General features: G+C 42.5%; 1 protein-coding gene across 4 annotated transcripts in view; it reads right to left on the reverse strand.

Annotated features, from left to right (window-relative positions):
• Positions 1–3251: 3251 nt before the first annotated feature.
• PIGG (phosphatidylinositol glycan anchor biosynthesis class G) overlaps positions 3252–15992 on the reverse strand; it is a 115908-nt gene continuing 103167 nt past the window's right edge. For 3 of the 4 annotated variants that reach the window (XM_004949327.5, XM_424872.8, XM_025144839.2), the window contains one exon: positions 3252–9168. In XM_004949327.5, coding sequence (XP_004949384.1) covers positions 8943–9168 — 226 coding nt within the window. In that variant the 3' untranslated portion in view covers positions 3252–8942. Of the gene's footprint in view, positions 9169–9419; positions 9541–15992 lie in introns of those variants that run through there. The other variant, XM_004949326.5, reaches the window with a different exon arrangement.

Raw genomic sequence — 15992 nt, forward strand, 5'->3', positions numbered from 1 at the left:
TAACACCCAGAGCAGCAAGGAGGTGTTTACTTCCCCAGAAACACACTACTGGCAGGGCTACAGACAGCACAGAGACTCACAGTACCCCTCCAGCTGTAGCAGTCCTCGCTACCGTTGGGGAGTAAGATGTTGATTTCTGTGGCCCGAGGCATGCTTCAGCTGCATGTCTTCTTTAATTTGACCTTATGGCCAGCCACAGAAAGGGCCTCCACACTAACTTTGCTCAGTAACTGCTTTGCATAAATGGAGGCTAATTAATATGAGACAAACCAGCAAGACTAAACTCTCCTGCACCACCTCTGGGACCGGAGAACAGCTTCTTCACAAACAGCTTTTGCAGCATGACAGTTGCTTGGGGTGATGTAGGGTTATTTTGACCCATCGTGAAGTCCTACATCCAGAAACAGTGCTCTGCAATCAGCTTCCATTTTTCATAACAGGGAAAACTCAGCCCATGCTGAATCATGTAGGGCTGGGTGCACATTTGCTGCTTGTGCTCTGCACCACCAGTGGTTTTTGCAGTAGATATCGCTAAATACATAGCAATGAAAAAAATAGAGGGGTAAAAAAAACCATAACAGATGAAAGCTTTACCATGTATAGCCAATTTAGAGAGTAAATGCTATCCTTAGAGAAGCCAGTCTCGTAAGTGCCTTTGAATCCTTATTCTTGAAATGACAACAGCCTTGTGCAAAAAGTGTGTTGCTTTGAGCTGTAGATCAAATTTAATCTTCAATTTGAGCTAATGTGATGCTGAATATGTGTCCTTCTCACTGAGAGGGCCTGAGGAGGACAGCAGTGTTACACAGAGTGGAGGAGACAGCTGCTGAAAAACACAGTTGCCCCTGAGAGCCACCCAAGGGTTTTACCAAATTCTAGGTGCCAATAGGTCCTTTGGGATGACCTTATGTACATCCCCCCTCAGGGAAAATGCAGGAATCAGTGTTCACAGGCCTCGTTCTCAGATGGAAAAACAGCTTCAAAATGTGAGTCACCTGAGTGTGCGCTACCCCATGAATGCAGAGTCGGGCCCACAGAGATCACAGCCAAGCCAAAGCTCCCGACTCAGCCTTGGTAGGCAAGCTGAACATTTTGGGGAATTGTCTGTTTCGCAACAGCAGAAACAGAGGGAAAATGGCATCCTTTATCATCAACCTCAGGAATCCTCCAGCTACAGAGGCACTGTAGGTGGCATGGATTAAGGGCAGAAGGCATAGGATCTCTCCTTATTCCAGGGACTCTTGCTTCTTGAATCTAAGGTATAAGTGCAAAGCTAGATAAAATAAAATCAAAGACAAACATGAAACACCATGTTAAAGCTGCAATGTTGGTCCCTTCTTAAAACATATATATATATTTTTAAAAGGATATTACATTTCCTGTTGGTTACTTCTTTTTGTTTGTTTGTTTGTTTGTTGCCACAAAATCAATGATAGAAATCTCTGGCTTCAGGAATAGCCTGTAAAAGATTCCATTGAAAACACCAGAGTCAACCTTAAACATAATAAAACCTCCGAAACCTTGAAGATGTTGTCTGGAAGAGCCACTGCAGCTCAACTCAGTAGGAACACTTGCCCACAACAGGTCCAATTAAATGAATCTAGTGAAGGTCTCTATGTTAGGGAGTGTTTAAACACTGTAGAGCTTAATGCTGGGACTAATAAGGTTGAGTCCATGTGGGTAAAGATCAGGGGGAGGCCAACAAGGCTGACAACCTGGTGGGATCTCCCATAGACCTCTTAGCTAGGACAAAGAGGCAGAAGAAGCATTCCTCAAGCAGCTGGCAGAAGTCATGCAGTTGCTATCCATTGTTCTTGTGGGTGACTTCAACTTCCCTGATATACACTGAAAATACAATACAGCCCAGAGAAAGCAGTCTGAGAGGTTTCTGGAATGTGTAGAAGGTAACTTGCTGATGCAGCTGGTAAGAGAGCCTACTAGGGGAGGTGTCATGCTAGACCTGCCGTTCACAGAGAAGGACTGGTGGGAGGAAAGGTGGTCATAGGCTCTCTTGGGCAGAGTGACCATGAAATGATAGATCGATTCTTCCAGAAGTGAGAAATTGGGTTCAGCAAAACCACTATCTTGGACTTCCGGAGGGCAGGCTCATAGCTTGGACAGGTACACTCTTTGCTGAGTGAAGAACAGGCTGGAGGGCTGATCCCAGAGAGTGGTGGTGAGTGGAGTTAAATCCAGCTGGTGACCAGTCATGAGTGGTGTCCCCCAAGGGTCAGTATTGGGGCCCATCTTGTTTAATATCTTTATTGATGATCTGGATTGAGCGCATTCTCAGTAAGCAATACAAAACTTGCTGCCCCAGCTCTTTCTAGGCTTTCTAGTGCAGGTCAGCAATGCAGAAGGGCAGCAGACTGGTTTGCTCGGGGCTCAGCCTGTGTATAGAAGGACTATGGGGCTGGTTCTAGTGGAGTGTCCTGGATGCACATGCGGCAATGCTCAGCTGCCACATCCCAGGGATGTGCAGGCAGGAGGAAGCTAGTGAGGGGTGAGCCTAGCCTGTGCCCCACAGCCTGCCAGGCACTCATCCCTGCCAGGTTCATCCCTGCCAGGACTAGCTCCAGCAACTGAGCCACACCACCGTGATGCCACATTCCATGGGCTAAAGATAGCAGATGCGGGCACAGAGCTTTTAAGTGCAACCTGCCTTTGAGTTCCTTACTAAGCTTTGAAAACGAATCCGTCAAGTTTTGATACATAAAGCCTCTCCCTGTAGCTCCCCAAGCACGACCCAGCTGTAGGTCAGGGCTAGAAGCCAAGGCTGATGAACTGAGCTCTGATGTTTGCCTCTTTTCCCTCTACCTTAGGCAACATCCTGGAAAAAGCATCTGAGGCAGCAGGAAGTGAGGCTGCTCCTGTTGGCAGCTGGGTTCAAGTGGGGTTGAGCCCAGGAGCAGCCTGGCAAAAGCCTGGCTTCTCACAGCTCGCTGCCTTGTTGCAGCTTTCTAAGCCTGTGTGGCAGTGAGGAACCCCAAGGGCAGCACAGTGAGCCCCCTGTGACCATGGCACCAAGTTGGCCAGGGGGAGCTGAGGCAATAACGCACTGTCACACCACTGTGGATTATATGTTTCTTTCCTGAGGCTCGGGGGGCTGTGCTGGGGCCACACCAAGGCCTGGCAGGACCCAGCAAGGAGCTGGGTGATCTCTGGGTGTCATGTCCCAGCTGTGATAGGAGGGAGTGATGACCAGATTTGCAAATCCTCCTGGTTAGACTAAAGTAAAATTAACACTCAAGTTCCAAACACAATCATTAGTTTTAATAAGAACCTCTGTGCTACAATTACATTAAAATATCGGCACTCTTACAGTTCTGTCTATGCTGTGAGGCTGAACAACACGATTTTACAAGAAATCTAAGTAAGTCTTGCATTACTCAACTACTTTAAGAGAGAAAAAGAAAGAAGAGAGAGACATGGGGCTTGAACATTTCAGGATGATCTGAATAAAGCATGTAGAGTAAAAGAAGAGAAAGAATGAGGAGAGAAGAAAGGAGTAAAGGAGAGTATTCTGGAAGTCACATCACTTATGACTATACTAAATCACTGCAAATAGGAAAATACCTGAAATCATAATTTCGGTATTTACAAGCCATTCTTCCCTGCTCTGTGAGTCTTAAAAAGCTGAATGAGGAATCAGTCCAGGATTGAAGAGATCGGTCTGACAGTTGCATAGCTTGAAACGGCTCCTTGGTCTTTGTGGGATTTATCAACCTAGCGCAGGCCTCCACGCCATGGCTCAAACATCTCATAATTTATCTGGTGTCATTTTGTATGTACGACATGGAAAGTAAAGAAGAACGAGCAAGCACTCTTTCAGAATAGAATTTTTCCTTATATCCAACCTGAACCTCCCCTGACAGCATGGGGATTGGCCTCTTCTCCCATGTAACAGTAATAAGAGGAGAAGACATGGCCTCAATTTGCACCAGGAGAGGTTCTGGTTGGATACTGGGAAGAATTTCTGTTCAGAAAGTGGTGCTGCAGTGTCACAGGCTGCCCAGGGAGGCGGTGGAGTCATCATCCCTGCAGGTGTTCAAGAACAGTGTAGATGTGGCACTGAGGGATGTGGTCAGTGGGCACAGTGGGGATGGGCTGCTGGTTAGACTTAGTGATCTTAGAGGTGTTTTACAGCCCTAATGAATCTGTGATTCTATGATATCCAAGGGCGGAGACAAGGGCCCTGTTCCTGTCAGTAAACCCCTCCCTATGCAAGCAGGTCCCTCTGGCTCCCCTGCAGTGCTTCACATTGCCACCTGTGCCTGTTGCCTTTGGGGCTGTCCCCATCCACTTCTGAGAAGAGTCTCCTCTGCCCTGCAAACTGGTGGCAGCCCAAAGGGTCCCTTGCCCCAGGCAAAACAAAGCACAGGTGTCTGTGAACTCAAGTGGTTTTAAAGACTGTTCACAGTTAACACAGGACTGGACAGGTCAGATGAACAAGGACACGGTGAGGATCAATTCTAACATCCTTGCTTAATCATTAATTTGACTATTAGTTCAATCTAATCACTAAGCCCTTAGACATTTGCCCCTGGTGTGAAGCCCATCCGTATGAGTAGACCAGAGAAACCCCTCCCCTTGCATACTGAAGGAGGCTGCTGCCTGAAGGACTCATAATGGGATGTGATGGGAGGAGTACCTGGGGACTCCTTAGAACTTATTATGGGATATTTTTAGGGGACTGAGAGAATGCACAAGAGTTATTGTGTGATGCTTAGGAAAAGAACTCAAAGAGGGGAAAAAGAACCATCAGGTTTGCTTGGAAAGGAACAAATGTGGGAAAACAGGAAAAAAGTAGATAAAAGGGTTGGCTGAATGTAAATGGGTTGTTGGTGTATTTTGACACAGAGCCCATCATTTCATCACTGCTGTGTACTGCATCCTCTCATTCAACCCTACTTCTAACTCTGTCTTCTGGGTGCCAGCTATACTGTTAGTGAACTCAGTGGTACCCAAGCTGGTAAGGTACACTGTAGTCTACGCACCAGCAAGCACAGCATAGCTGCAAACCTCTGGGGTCCCTCTGTCCAGATGCCAGCAGCAAGGCAAACATAACATGTACATGTAGGTACCTGTGTCCATGTGTTCCTAGTGTCCTGAACAGCTGGATGAGAAGAACGTGACTGGGCTGTGAGAGTTGCTCACAGCTTTGCACGTGCTGTGTGTTTATGTGGGTGCCAGAAAAGCTCTGCTTTCTTTATTAGTCTGTGTGGTTGTGTGGCATTGTGCTGGTGTGTGCCTACCAGAAACACACACTCAGTCTCACTGCTGGAAAGTCATGCTCCAGTGCCTCCTCACAGAACGAATCATAGAATGGCTTGGGTTGGAAAGGACCTCAAAGATCATCTAGATCTAACCTCCCTGCCTCCTCATCCCCATGGCCTCCACTGTGCTCACTCAGACAGTGCTATCCTGGGGAGCACAGGCTGGATGCACTTACTGGTTGGGTGGGAAGGACCTCTCTGACACACTGGCTGCCCATGCTCTGCAGGAACAGCCCAAGCCATCGCAGTCCCTAAGACTGCAGGGCCCCTCACTAATACATGTCAGGATCTCGTGCTGCTCACCAGGATCCTGGAGCTGTTGTCTGCCTGTGGGTCCCATCTTGCAGCACAACCAGCCTGGAGCAGGGCTGCCATTTGCCCAGGCTTCAGGCTCCTCCAGAAGAGGTCTCCACCCCCAGTTGCTCCAGTAAAGATTCTGAGTGGAAAAAGCTACTGTGAGCCAACATTTCATCGCAGCAGAGACGTCTGTCCCTGTGCACAGAGCACTCCCGAGGTAGCTGCACACTAGGGCTGATATCACACCGGAGCAGGGACCCACGGAGGACTTGCACAGCAGAGACCAGAACGGTCAGAAACTGCTCCATGTTCCACTGCTGCTTCCCACATCACTCATTCCTCTTTGTCCGAGGGCTTTGGAGAAGATCAGCATGACAAGGGCAGCAGGTATTAGGATGGGAGGGGAGAAGCTAACTACCGTACAGTGAGAACCTGTGTGAAGGCATCTGCAATCTCAGATCGATTGGCAAAATTTTGTGTTTGTTAAAAATAAAATCATTTTTTAGGTGATTTCTCAGTTCATCTGCCCGAGGTGAGAACCTACTCGCTTCTTCCCTGCCGCAGCTTTGTATGCGGCCCCAAAGCTGATAAAGAGTCAGAACAGAATTTAATTCGCTGATATCCAAAGACAAAGGTCAGGGAGAAGAAAACCGATCATTCTGAAGCTGAAAGCACTATTTACTGGGGGTATCATCTATACTCATGTGTTAACTCCCCACAGAATTGTGGTCGAAATTCCTCCTTCCTATCCTGAAGACTGAGATACCAGTTTTTCCAGGCTGTTTATTTTCTCCTGGATTACGATATGAATATTTTTCAGTTTTAGAGGAGAAAGGAGACGCTATGATTAATTAAGCAATCCAAAGAAATTCAAAATTAATACACAGTCCAATTTAGACCCAACCATTAGGTAGCGTCCCATAGACAGACTAGGAATAGCAAACAAAATTAGTAAGGAATGAAAGATACTGTGAATGAAACCAATAAAGCCCCTGTTGTTCTAGGATTCTGCACCCCAGAAGCACCTTCTCCCTGACCCCTTCCATCTCATCATTAGCACCTTTGCCTTTGAGGCAAACCATCTAGATACGCGTTCTGTAGTAGCATTAGGGATTGCTCAGGAGTTAACTAAGCAAACAGGTGTCAATAATCTCCACCCTGCCACTAGGCAACAAGTTACCAGACAATTACTGAGAGCGATGAATGTGGTACAAGTGTAGGACATCCCAAACACAAATTGTTTTCAATGCTCTGTTGTGACGGTGTGCTTCCTGCCCCAACGTCCTCCTCTGGCCTTCCCTGCAGCTGCAGTGTGATTTCCATCCATCATGTCCGCAAATGTCAAATGAAAAGCTATTTGTTTAAAACACTGAACTTTCAACCTCAGAAGAGGTCGCAGTGAATGATGCTCCAGATCCAGCAGATGGGTGAACAGCACAGCATAGCCAGAACGCTGGAATTTTTACCATCATACAGTTCGAAAAAATTTCACTAGTGATCAGGATGGCCTGTTATTAATATAGGTGCCGTGTATAAAAACCCAGAAAGCTGGGTTTTTTTAAGATTTGCTGAAATATGATATGAAAACCATCTAAGTGATCCTTGTACATGTGCTGTCACCTACCTAGGGCTTCAAAGCATTTCAATTTCAGATTTTCAGCAAACAGTGAAGTTCCCCATGAGCTCCTCTTTTGATATACCTCTAATATATTTAAATTAAATCCTAATGGTTACTAACATGGACAAAAACACCAGGGTAAAAATAAAAGTAAAGACTGATGATTAGTCTTTCCTTTATCCTGATGATCAGGATAGCTATCAGTGCCTATCTTGCTGACAGGAGCAAGGAAAATGCGGTTAGGAGTGCACATTGGCTACATGTGGCACTAAGAGGAAGGTGATGTAAACACACCTGGTATCCTTCTGGTACCTCAACCCACTGAGCTTTGCCCCTGCTCATGGCTTACGACTGCCCATGCTAGAAAAACATGACCCAGTGTTCAGTGCGGCAGCCACCAACCTGGTTTACCAGTTAAACGTTAATAAAAAGAAATGCAACATTTTAGCAGTAAATGAACTCCGTAAAAGATTCATTACTTTGTCAGTCCATTAGTGTTTCTCATCCAGCGCCTGAAGTACAGAAATGCAGATGGCAATCTATCACACTTAATGACTGCATTCAGGAAGAAAATACTGCCTTTAATAAAAATGCTGTCAAGGTAACAAAAAAACAACGGGAAAGCAAAAAAGCCTCTTACCTGAGATATCTTTATGGTTACTCCGTTATTTAATTATATGTTAGATACACACAAGGAACAAAACAGAACTCATGGCTGATGAGCTCTGCTGAACAGCAACAAGACACCTTGCAAAGTTTTAGGACCCTGTAGTCCAAGAAGCTAAAAAAGAGATCACATGTGCAAAATATTGTTTCAGTGCCCGTGATCAGCTGCTCCACACCTACATCAAGAACTACCTTTTGAAATTCAAATTGCATTTATATATATGCAATTATTTTAATTAAACCAAAAACACTGAACAATTAGGCCTTTTTTCAAGTTTCAATGAGCAAATCACTTAGTTGTGGGTTTTTTTTTTTTTTGTCTACACTCACTGCCTTTACTAGTGCCTTCTACCTACACCTTTATTATATAGATGTGTGAAACAAAAACCTCTCATTGTCTGTCGGAAAGAAATAAACCACATTCACATTTACAAATATATACAGATTGCTGATTTAGGGTTAGGGTAACCCTTATATAAGGTTACAAGTTACTATGAGTTTCTGAACTGTTTGGGAGGGGGCAGCAATTAATGAACTTTTGCTTCTTCGTCTTCCAAGTCAATAAAAAGAGACAGACAATAAAAGTTGATGAAAAAAAGCCAGAAGCTCAAGAATGACTTAATATGAGACGCAGCATTCACCTCTTTACCAAAGAGAGTATTTTTCTTTAAAACTCAAGAACGCTCATTTAAATCTAGCTTCCAAATTCATTAAAGAATTGGAAAAAAAAATCAGCGTTAGATGATATCTCTCCAAGTTACACATTAAAAATACAACTCGATATTTGGCATACAGCAGAATTGACTGTCATGTCATACTTCAGCTCAGTTATTCAGGCATTGTCATAATGACAGCTAAAGAACAAAATTATCTGTGATAAGATAAAACAGTTTATTTCAATTCAGCATTTTTAAAGCAAACTGTGTAACGCAGGACAAGCCCTTCAAACCCTACGTGAAACTGGCTAAAAAACACAACATTGTTCTTCGCACTCTGCACAACAAATTGAAGCCACTGTTGTCCTTCTTCCATTCCAGAGACACACAAGGCATTGCAGTACGGAACCGTGTGCTACACACTTATTTTCAGCCTTGCACCTTCTGAGAGTGGTTCTGGTCCATGGCTGTAAAGAACAGGCAGATGGCGGCCGTGATGAACACGTGCATTCCCTCGTAAAGCAGCTTCGGCGAGAAGACGCTCCATATGAACAGGTGGTACCGCAGGCCTGTTACCAAAACGATGTAGATGGCAACTGGGATGGAACGCATCAGCGCATAGCAGAAACATCCGTGACCCACTGCTGCAGAATTCCTGGTAGAAAAAAACAGAGGAGCTCATTCTCAGGCAAACCTACTAAACACATCCTGGTTCATCCACTCTTTAGCATTAGTTCACATCACCAAGGATATTCACAGATCTCCACTTTGTGTTAGAAAACGGATTATTGGTGCAGTGATGGAACTAGGAATGCTTTTCCTTACCACCTCTATATATCATACTGTGTGTTAATGATGCTTAGCATTTGCATAGATACACCACAATAAGGGCACCCAGTAGTTCACCTCAGATGTAGAAGTTTCTTTGTTTTAACACACTTTGCTCTAATTTTTAAAGACTCCATTAAGTAGTTTCAAGACAGCTTCATCTCTTGTTGGCCTTCCAGCGCCCTTCCACAGAGTCTGCCTGTCAAGGCAGAAAAGAAAGACTTCAGCACTCCTCCACAAAGCTGCCTACCCGTACAATAGATGATCAGACAGAGCCAGCTCTCCTCATAAAGGGCACAAAACGTGTCAGAGCACACTGCTGCCCATAACCAGAAACTTATAAAGCAATGTAAAAATTGTGCTATCAGAAAACTTTGCAAGGCTAGCTTAACCACTCTCCAGAGAACATTGCGTTCTTAAGGCTCATGTGAGCAATATACTGTGTTCCTGTCAAAGGAGCTTAACTAGGACCACTTCATTACAAGAGATGGCCACCCCACGTGCAATCTACATGGTCCAAATATGCCACAAAGAGGTATTCTTGTGGTTGACGTGAGTCAGGTGAAAATGGAAGTGAAATGGTTTTCTGCACCTCAACTGTTCTCCCTCTTCTAAGGTGCCAACACCTTGGCAGTGGTACCAGATTGGCCCATGTCCCCTTTCCCCAAACCACATCTGCTGTGACAAACTCACAGCAAGTTCAGATGCTTACCTGTTCAGACGAAAGGAAGGAACAAAGCTATTTCACTGGATTAATACACAGAACATTCTCCTTCCCCCCATCAAAGTATTTTACTTCATCTGTTCCCAAAAGAACACATTGGCAAAAAGCGGAAATGATCTACACTGAAATTCTTGTCTGAGAATCTGCTCTGCTCCTCCCGGTTTCTAATTACGATCTTGTTCCAAATAATAAAAATTTGAGATGACTAGCACTTCTGTGAGATGCAAATTAGTCACTTAGAACTAAGCAAGCTACAGAATGCAGTATTTTACATGAACCATTGAACTTATTGTTCTTTAAATCAAAATAATTAGGATACAGTCCTGTTTTCCAGTGAAATCAAGAGTAAAATTCCCAAAGCTTTCAGTGGAAGGAAGAACAGAACAGGTCATGAAAGCACAGCTGAAAAATGAACTCAGAACAGCAGGAGCAAATGATTGCAAAGCATGCATTCATTTCACAGATAACCACTTCCCTCACTGCTTAGCCAAAGGGACTGGGGAGTCAATGTGGCTCCTTCCTTCTTCTGCATAACTACCTTAGCTTTCAGTGAGCTTGTACAGATAACTAGCTTTACGCTGAGTAAGTGATTTTGCTGACAAAGAATAAATAAGCTGCATTTCAGTCAGTCTTACCTGTTTTCATGTTGCTATGAGTAAAACCAGTATTTGCGGTAGTTAGATAATACAACCAAATAAACAAAGGAAATGTTTTTGTTTTTGTTTTTTTTGAGTGAGATACGCAAACAGGAAATTTTAAAATCATTTCTTAAGAATTTAAAAAAAAAAAAAAAAGCATTTGATCAGTCACCTGGATGAAGGCTGTTGGTGGTTGTGGCTATTCCATTTATTAAACTCCACAACAGGATTTTCAGTTGAATTGTAAAAGAGAGAGTTATACGTCAAGGTCTTATCAGAACCCTACTTTTTAAATGTAATTTTCAATTCACATATTTCTCCCAGTTCATGGTTACTTAATAACACTGTTAGTACTCCACTGAGAGAAAGCTCCTAATTATAAATAAATTATGACTTCGTGGTATTTTAATGGCTCCTTTTGAAATCATTAGGAAATTGGTTCTAAGATTATTTTGAGTGGAATTTACTTCTTTGCCTCAAAAATTAGGTAGATAAAATATTTCAGATACTCACATTTCATACTGGAACAAGAACACACAATAATCTTGATCATTAACATTTAAATTCTCTAATTTTGGATTATGATTACTAGCAAGTAGTCCCCAAGTCAGTTAAGTAAATGCTACCATTCTTTCTCTAGTTTGATGTAGTAAAAATAATGAACCATTTACTGTTTGGGTAATACATTTACTTGCAAAAGGTCTTAGCATGCACTTAATCTCTGAACAAAACACAACCACCTACCTGCAGAGGGAAATCTTGGGACAGTTTCACAGCACAATGCAGCAGAGCAATTTAGAGAAGGCAACAGAAGCAAACTGTTCCCAAGTTAAACCGTTAGTGGGGTTCAAGAGCAGGATAATTAGGTGTATCTAGCAGCTGGTGTGGCAAGTCACACGCCTGTTGTTGCAGAATCAGCGCTGGAATTTCTGAGCACAAGCAGTTAGTACTATTCTGCTACCCTGATGCTAAAGCAACACATCACTTAGCACTGCACCTGGTGCTTTTGCTGGGCACCCAGTTTGCTGAACATCTAAGTGTCATGGCTTTATATGACGAGATCCTTCTCCTCTTTCAACACACAGACAGTGATGACAGGGTATGTAAAGGGCTTAGCAAGGCTACAAGGAAATCAGTGCCCAGGGACCAGGACGCTGCTACTAATGAGACCAATTCAATCCAGTTATTTCAGTTGGATTCTGCTACTCCAGAAGAGCCACTAGGAGAGCACAGAAAGCTGGCTGCAGCAGGTCATGAGCCTGCCCTACCATTTAGCAGCTTGATTAGCCAGTAATGAATACCCTGGCAACCCCTTACCGCTTCCAGAGTGAAAATAAAAGCAGGCAGCAGGATACATCTAAAGCATTAACCTGTAACATCTCCATACTGAAATGTCTCTGCAGCAGTTAATTCCTTTTGATATTTGAAGAAGAGCCGAAAGAGAGGGATGTAAATTAGGTACACTTATTCCATGTTCTAACAGAACCAGTTCAATGTCTAGACATCTACACAGTGCAGGTTTGTTGCTTTCTTTTTCTTTAAAGGAAAAAAAAAGAGTGAGCCTAACCACTAATACAGAGCTCATTTAGCAAGCTTAATTGAGGAGGCTGACAATGCATACCCAAATTTCATGTAAGATTGATGATCAAGACTGTTAGATCTAGAAAAACAAATGCTTTCAGAGACTTGACTCAAATAACAATACAGATGGACATCACCAATCTTTCTGTATATTGACTGCAAACAGTAAATATAGTCTAGGCACATAATGGCTTCCAACAAAATCCCTTTCTTTTAATTGAATATTTATTAAACAGAAGAAGATCACCAAGGAATTATACTAATGTTTTTCCTGCTTCTTTGGATCTCCTAAATAATGACTGCCAATGTACTGCCAACAAATCTTTCACCTCTCAATCCCTGTGTCTAACATACTATTAAAATGGGTTATATAAGGTTTGTAAAATGAAAAAAATATGGTGTCTAAATCATGAAAGAAAAAACACTCCTCTTGTAAAAGCATATTTCCCATTTATACAGAATATTTGGCAAATGGAACCACAAATTTTGTAGTTTTAAATGAAGCTAAAAAGCTCCACAGGCAACCCTATGAATGCTTCCACAGGAATTCAGAAACACATTACTGTTTTCATATTTGATCACAAAATTAAACGAGCATTTTAGAAAGTGAGGAATACCGCAGTGTTACCACTTTTTGGGATTTGAGATGGAGGATGTATGTCGGGAGGGCTTACTAAGAAGCCTGCCAAATACTTTCAACAGATGTCAAACACCAGCATTTCTGTCCTTCCATCTCCGGTGTCCTGCCTGCACTTTGCTGCCTTGATTACCTATTACTGGGGATACTGAATGTGCATATTTGAAGGTAATTTTAACTGTATTAGATTTTTTATTATACTAGTGTTACCTTCTAGTCTTCCTGCAGTTTCAGTTAACACGATCTCTGTTCAGTGCTCTCTGAGAAACAGTTGGTACTTTGTTAAGCTGTCCTCTACATATTAAAGGCTTCAGTGAGGAATAAACCCCATAGCACTCCATATGTCAATCTGAATACAGAGTATCTGTAATACATAAGATTAGGGTTCTAACCAAGTATCAATTAGTTTTGCAAGCAAGAACTGATGTGCCATGTTTCTCCCATATGCCCTACTCTCACCTAGTATGACTCTGAACAACAACTCTTAGGGTAAGGCACCAACTGCACCTTTAATAAAGCCTACAAATTCCTTCTAAAAATTTACCAGTCTTGAGAGATGCCCACTAGATGCCCACTTCATGCCTTGCATGTGCTCATTTCCCCAAATACTGATGATTCTTTAACTCATAAAGGACTGGACTTCTTTTGAACTTCACTGGATCAGACTCTACCTTCCCTTAGAGGAAAGAGAAAGCACTTCACTAGCACAAATATCCATGTCTATTTCAGAGCTGTGGTCAAAGAGATAGATAACCTATACTCCAGGCAACAATGCAGTATAATCTCCACATTTATTCAACACAAAGAAGCCACACCTTTCCAACAGTTATCTTTGACTCTCCAATCCCCCTTTCTCCATTTAAGCTGTGACAGCCAATGATGAATTCCATCCCTCCTTTAAAGAGGGAGTCATGTGAAACTGAGTGCTCTGCTTGATATGTCTTCTCTGTCACACTACTTCTGTGCAGGAACATAGTGGCATATGTGTACGTAGTGACTGTCCCTGCCTGTTGCCAGTGCCTCAAGCTTCCCCATCAAGCTCTACTCAGGTTAATCCTTAGGAAGTGTTACACTGTTCAGCTTCAAGAAAACCAACAAAGTTAAATCAGACTGCTCTTCTTCTCACAGGTCGAGACTTTAAAGCAACAAAGTATAAGCAAATAATTAAAATTCTTAACAAGCAAAACAAAACTCCTGATTATTTTGAAGTTCAACGTTAGTCAATTTTCTGCAAGCATTCTCCCAAAATCCACTTAGCATTTCTGAAGACTTCCAGTAGAAAAGAGCCTGAAGCATTTTACATCAGCGTCACACAAGCAGGGAACAAGAAGGAAATTTTTAGCTTGATTTTCTGTTAAGGTGCACCTTCAGGCTTTCCTGTCCCCGTTGTAAACAAACAGCTCTTCATCATCTCAGCTAAAGGTGTAAGCAAGCATTCCATCCAAAGATTGTTCCAGACAGGCAGGCTATGCAGAGACTTAAAATAGATTGTTACCGTGTTACTTAATTAAATTCAGACTGACCAGTTTAGAATATACCAAGTCCAACAGGGCAAATGAACAGTGTCACAAGGCATTTCTAGGGAGAGGAGGCACAAATTATTTAATACTCACTCTTTGGCACAGAGGACAGAGTCAGCTCTTTCTTGTATTTTTCCATTACAGTAGCTATTTTTAATCTTGTGGCTTAACTAATATAACAGCTCCCTCCTCAAATTACTCCTGCCACCCCAATAACAACAAACACATTTGAGAAGAACTTATGCACTTTAAGAAACAGTGTGAGAAAAGCGGATAGGAAAATCCTGCATAAAAGCAGAAGGAGAGCATCCCACGTACAGTCCTATCCACAGCTGCCTGAGCCAAGAAGTCCATTTTCGTTGGCCACAGCACAAAGACTGAAAACTAATAAAAACTGGTTAAAAAAAAAAAAAAACCTGCAGCTAGAATACAAAAAAATTCTGCTCAAATATGAGCAAAAATTATCTTCCTTTTTATAGTTAATGTTTCCTGCTGACCAAATGCTGTGCATCAGACCGGAAGGGAATGTCACTTTTGAGCAGCTCTACAAGTGCAGAGATTGCTTCAGCAAGCAGTGCTCAGCTGACGTTATGCATATAGGTAAGCCAGTATAAACCTTTGCAGGTTGTTACTGTGCTCTGTATTGTCAATGAAAGGAAATTCAGCCACGACCTCCAGCCATCAGCCAGCACAACATAGGAGAAACCTTCAATAACACGAAATAGAGCAGACCACTGAGGATGTGTATACATCAACAGATGTGGCCTATAAGCAGGAGCTGCAATTAGCCATCTTGGCTTACCACTGTCAACATCCATTTTGAGACACTGCATTCCTACACCTCCTGCATGCTATTAATTAGACACATCCGAAAGCCTCTAAAACAGAAATTGAGCACTAAGCACTGCAGCTAGAAAAATAAACAATAATGGACTAAGGATTTTCTAAGTTCCAAATCGTATCACTTTCATTTACCATATTCTTTCATGTCTTACTTCTACAGCATGTATGACTAGATCATGAGACAGTGTGGATAAGTAACTAGCACACTGAAGACAAAAGCATAAGCGTTTCCAAAATAATTCATTTTAATTCTACCCACAAGTGAATAGTATACATCCTTGTTCTCCAGTGACTACAAAGGAAGTTCATCCACTTGTGGTTTTATCTTGTATCTGCCACAGTTAATCCTAATATTTCAATATAAAAGCTGATATCCGTTTTGAACTTAAGATTTCAAGGTACTTTCCAAACATGATCTACTTAAAGAAAGATGTGTGAAATGTTCTTTCCTTCTTGCTTTGTTCTGAACATTGTTTCATTCATCCTATCCACCTGAGAATTAATAAGAACAAAATTTTAATACTTGTCTTATTAGGAGAACAAATAATTCTTCAGAACAACTATCAGACCCAGTAACAACTTGAGATTATCTCATGGAAGAAACTCAAGAAAAATGAGGGAAATTTAGTAAGATGCTATGTGCACTCTGCTTGGAAGTTATTGAATCCTGCTAGACTGACCATGCTTTGCAACATTAAGCTTTGTTAA

This window comes from Gallus gallus, chromosome Z (genome assembly GCF_016699485.2).
Source record: "Gallus gallus isolate bGalGal1 chromosome Z, bGalGal1.mat.broiler.GRCg7b, whole genome shotgun sequence".
NCBI lineage: Eukaryota > Metazoa > Chordata > Aves > Galliformes > Phasianidae > Gallus > Gallus gallus.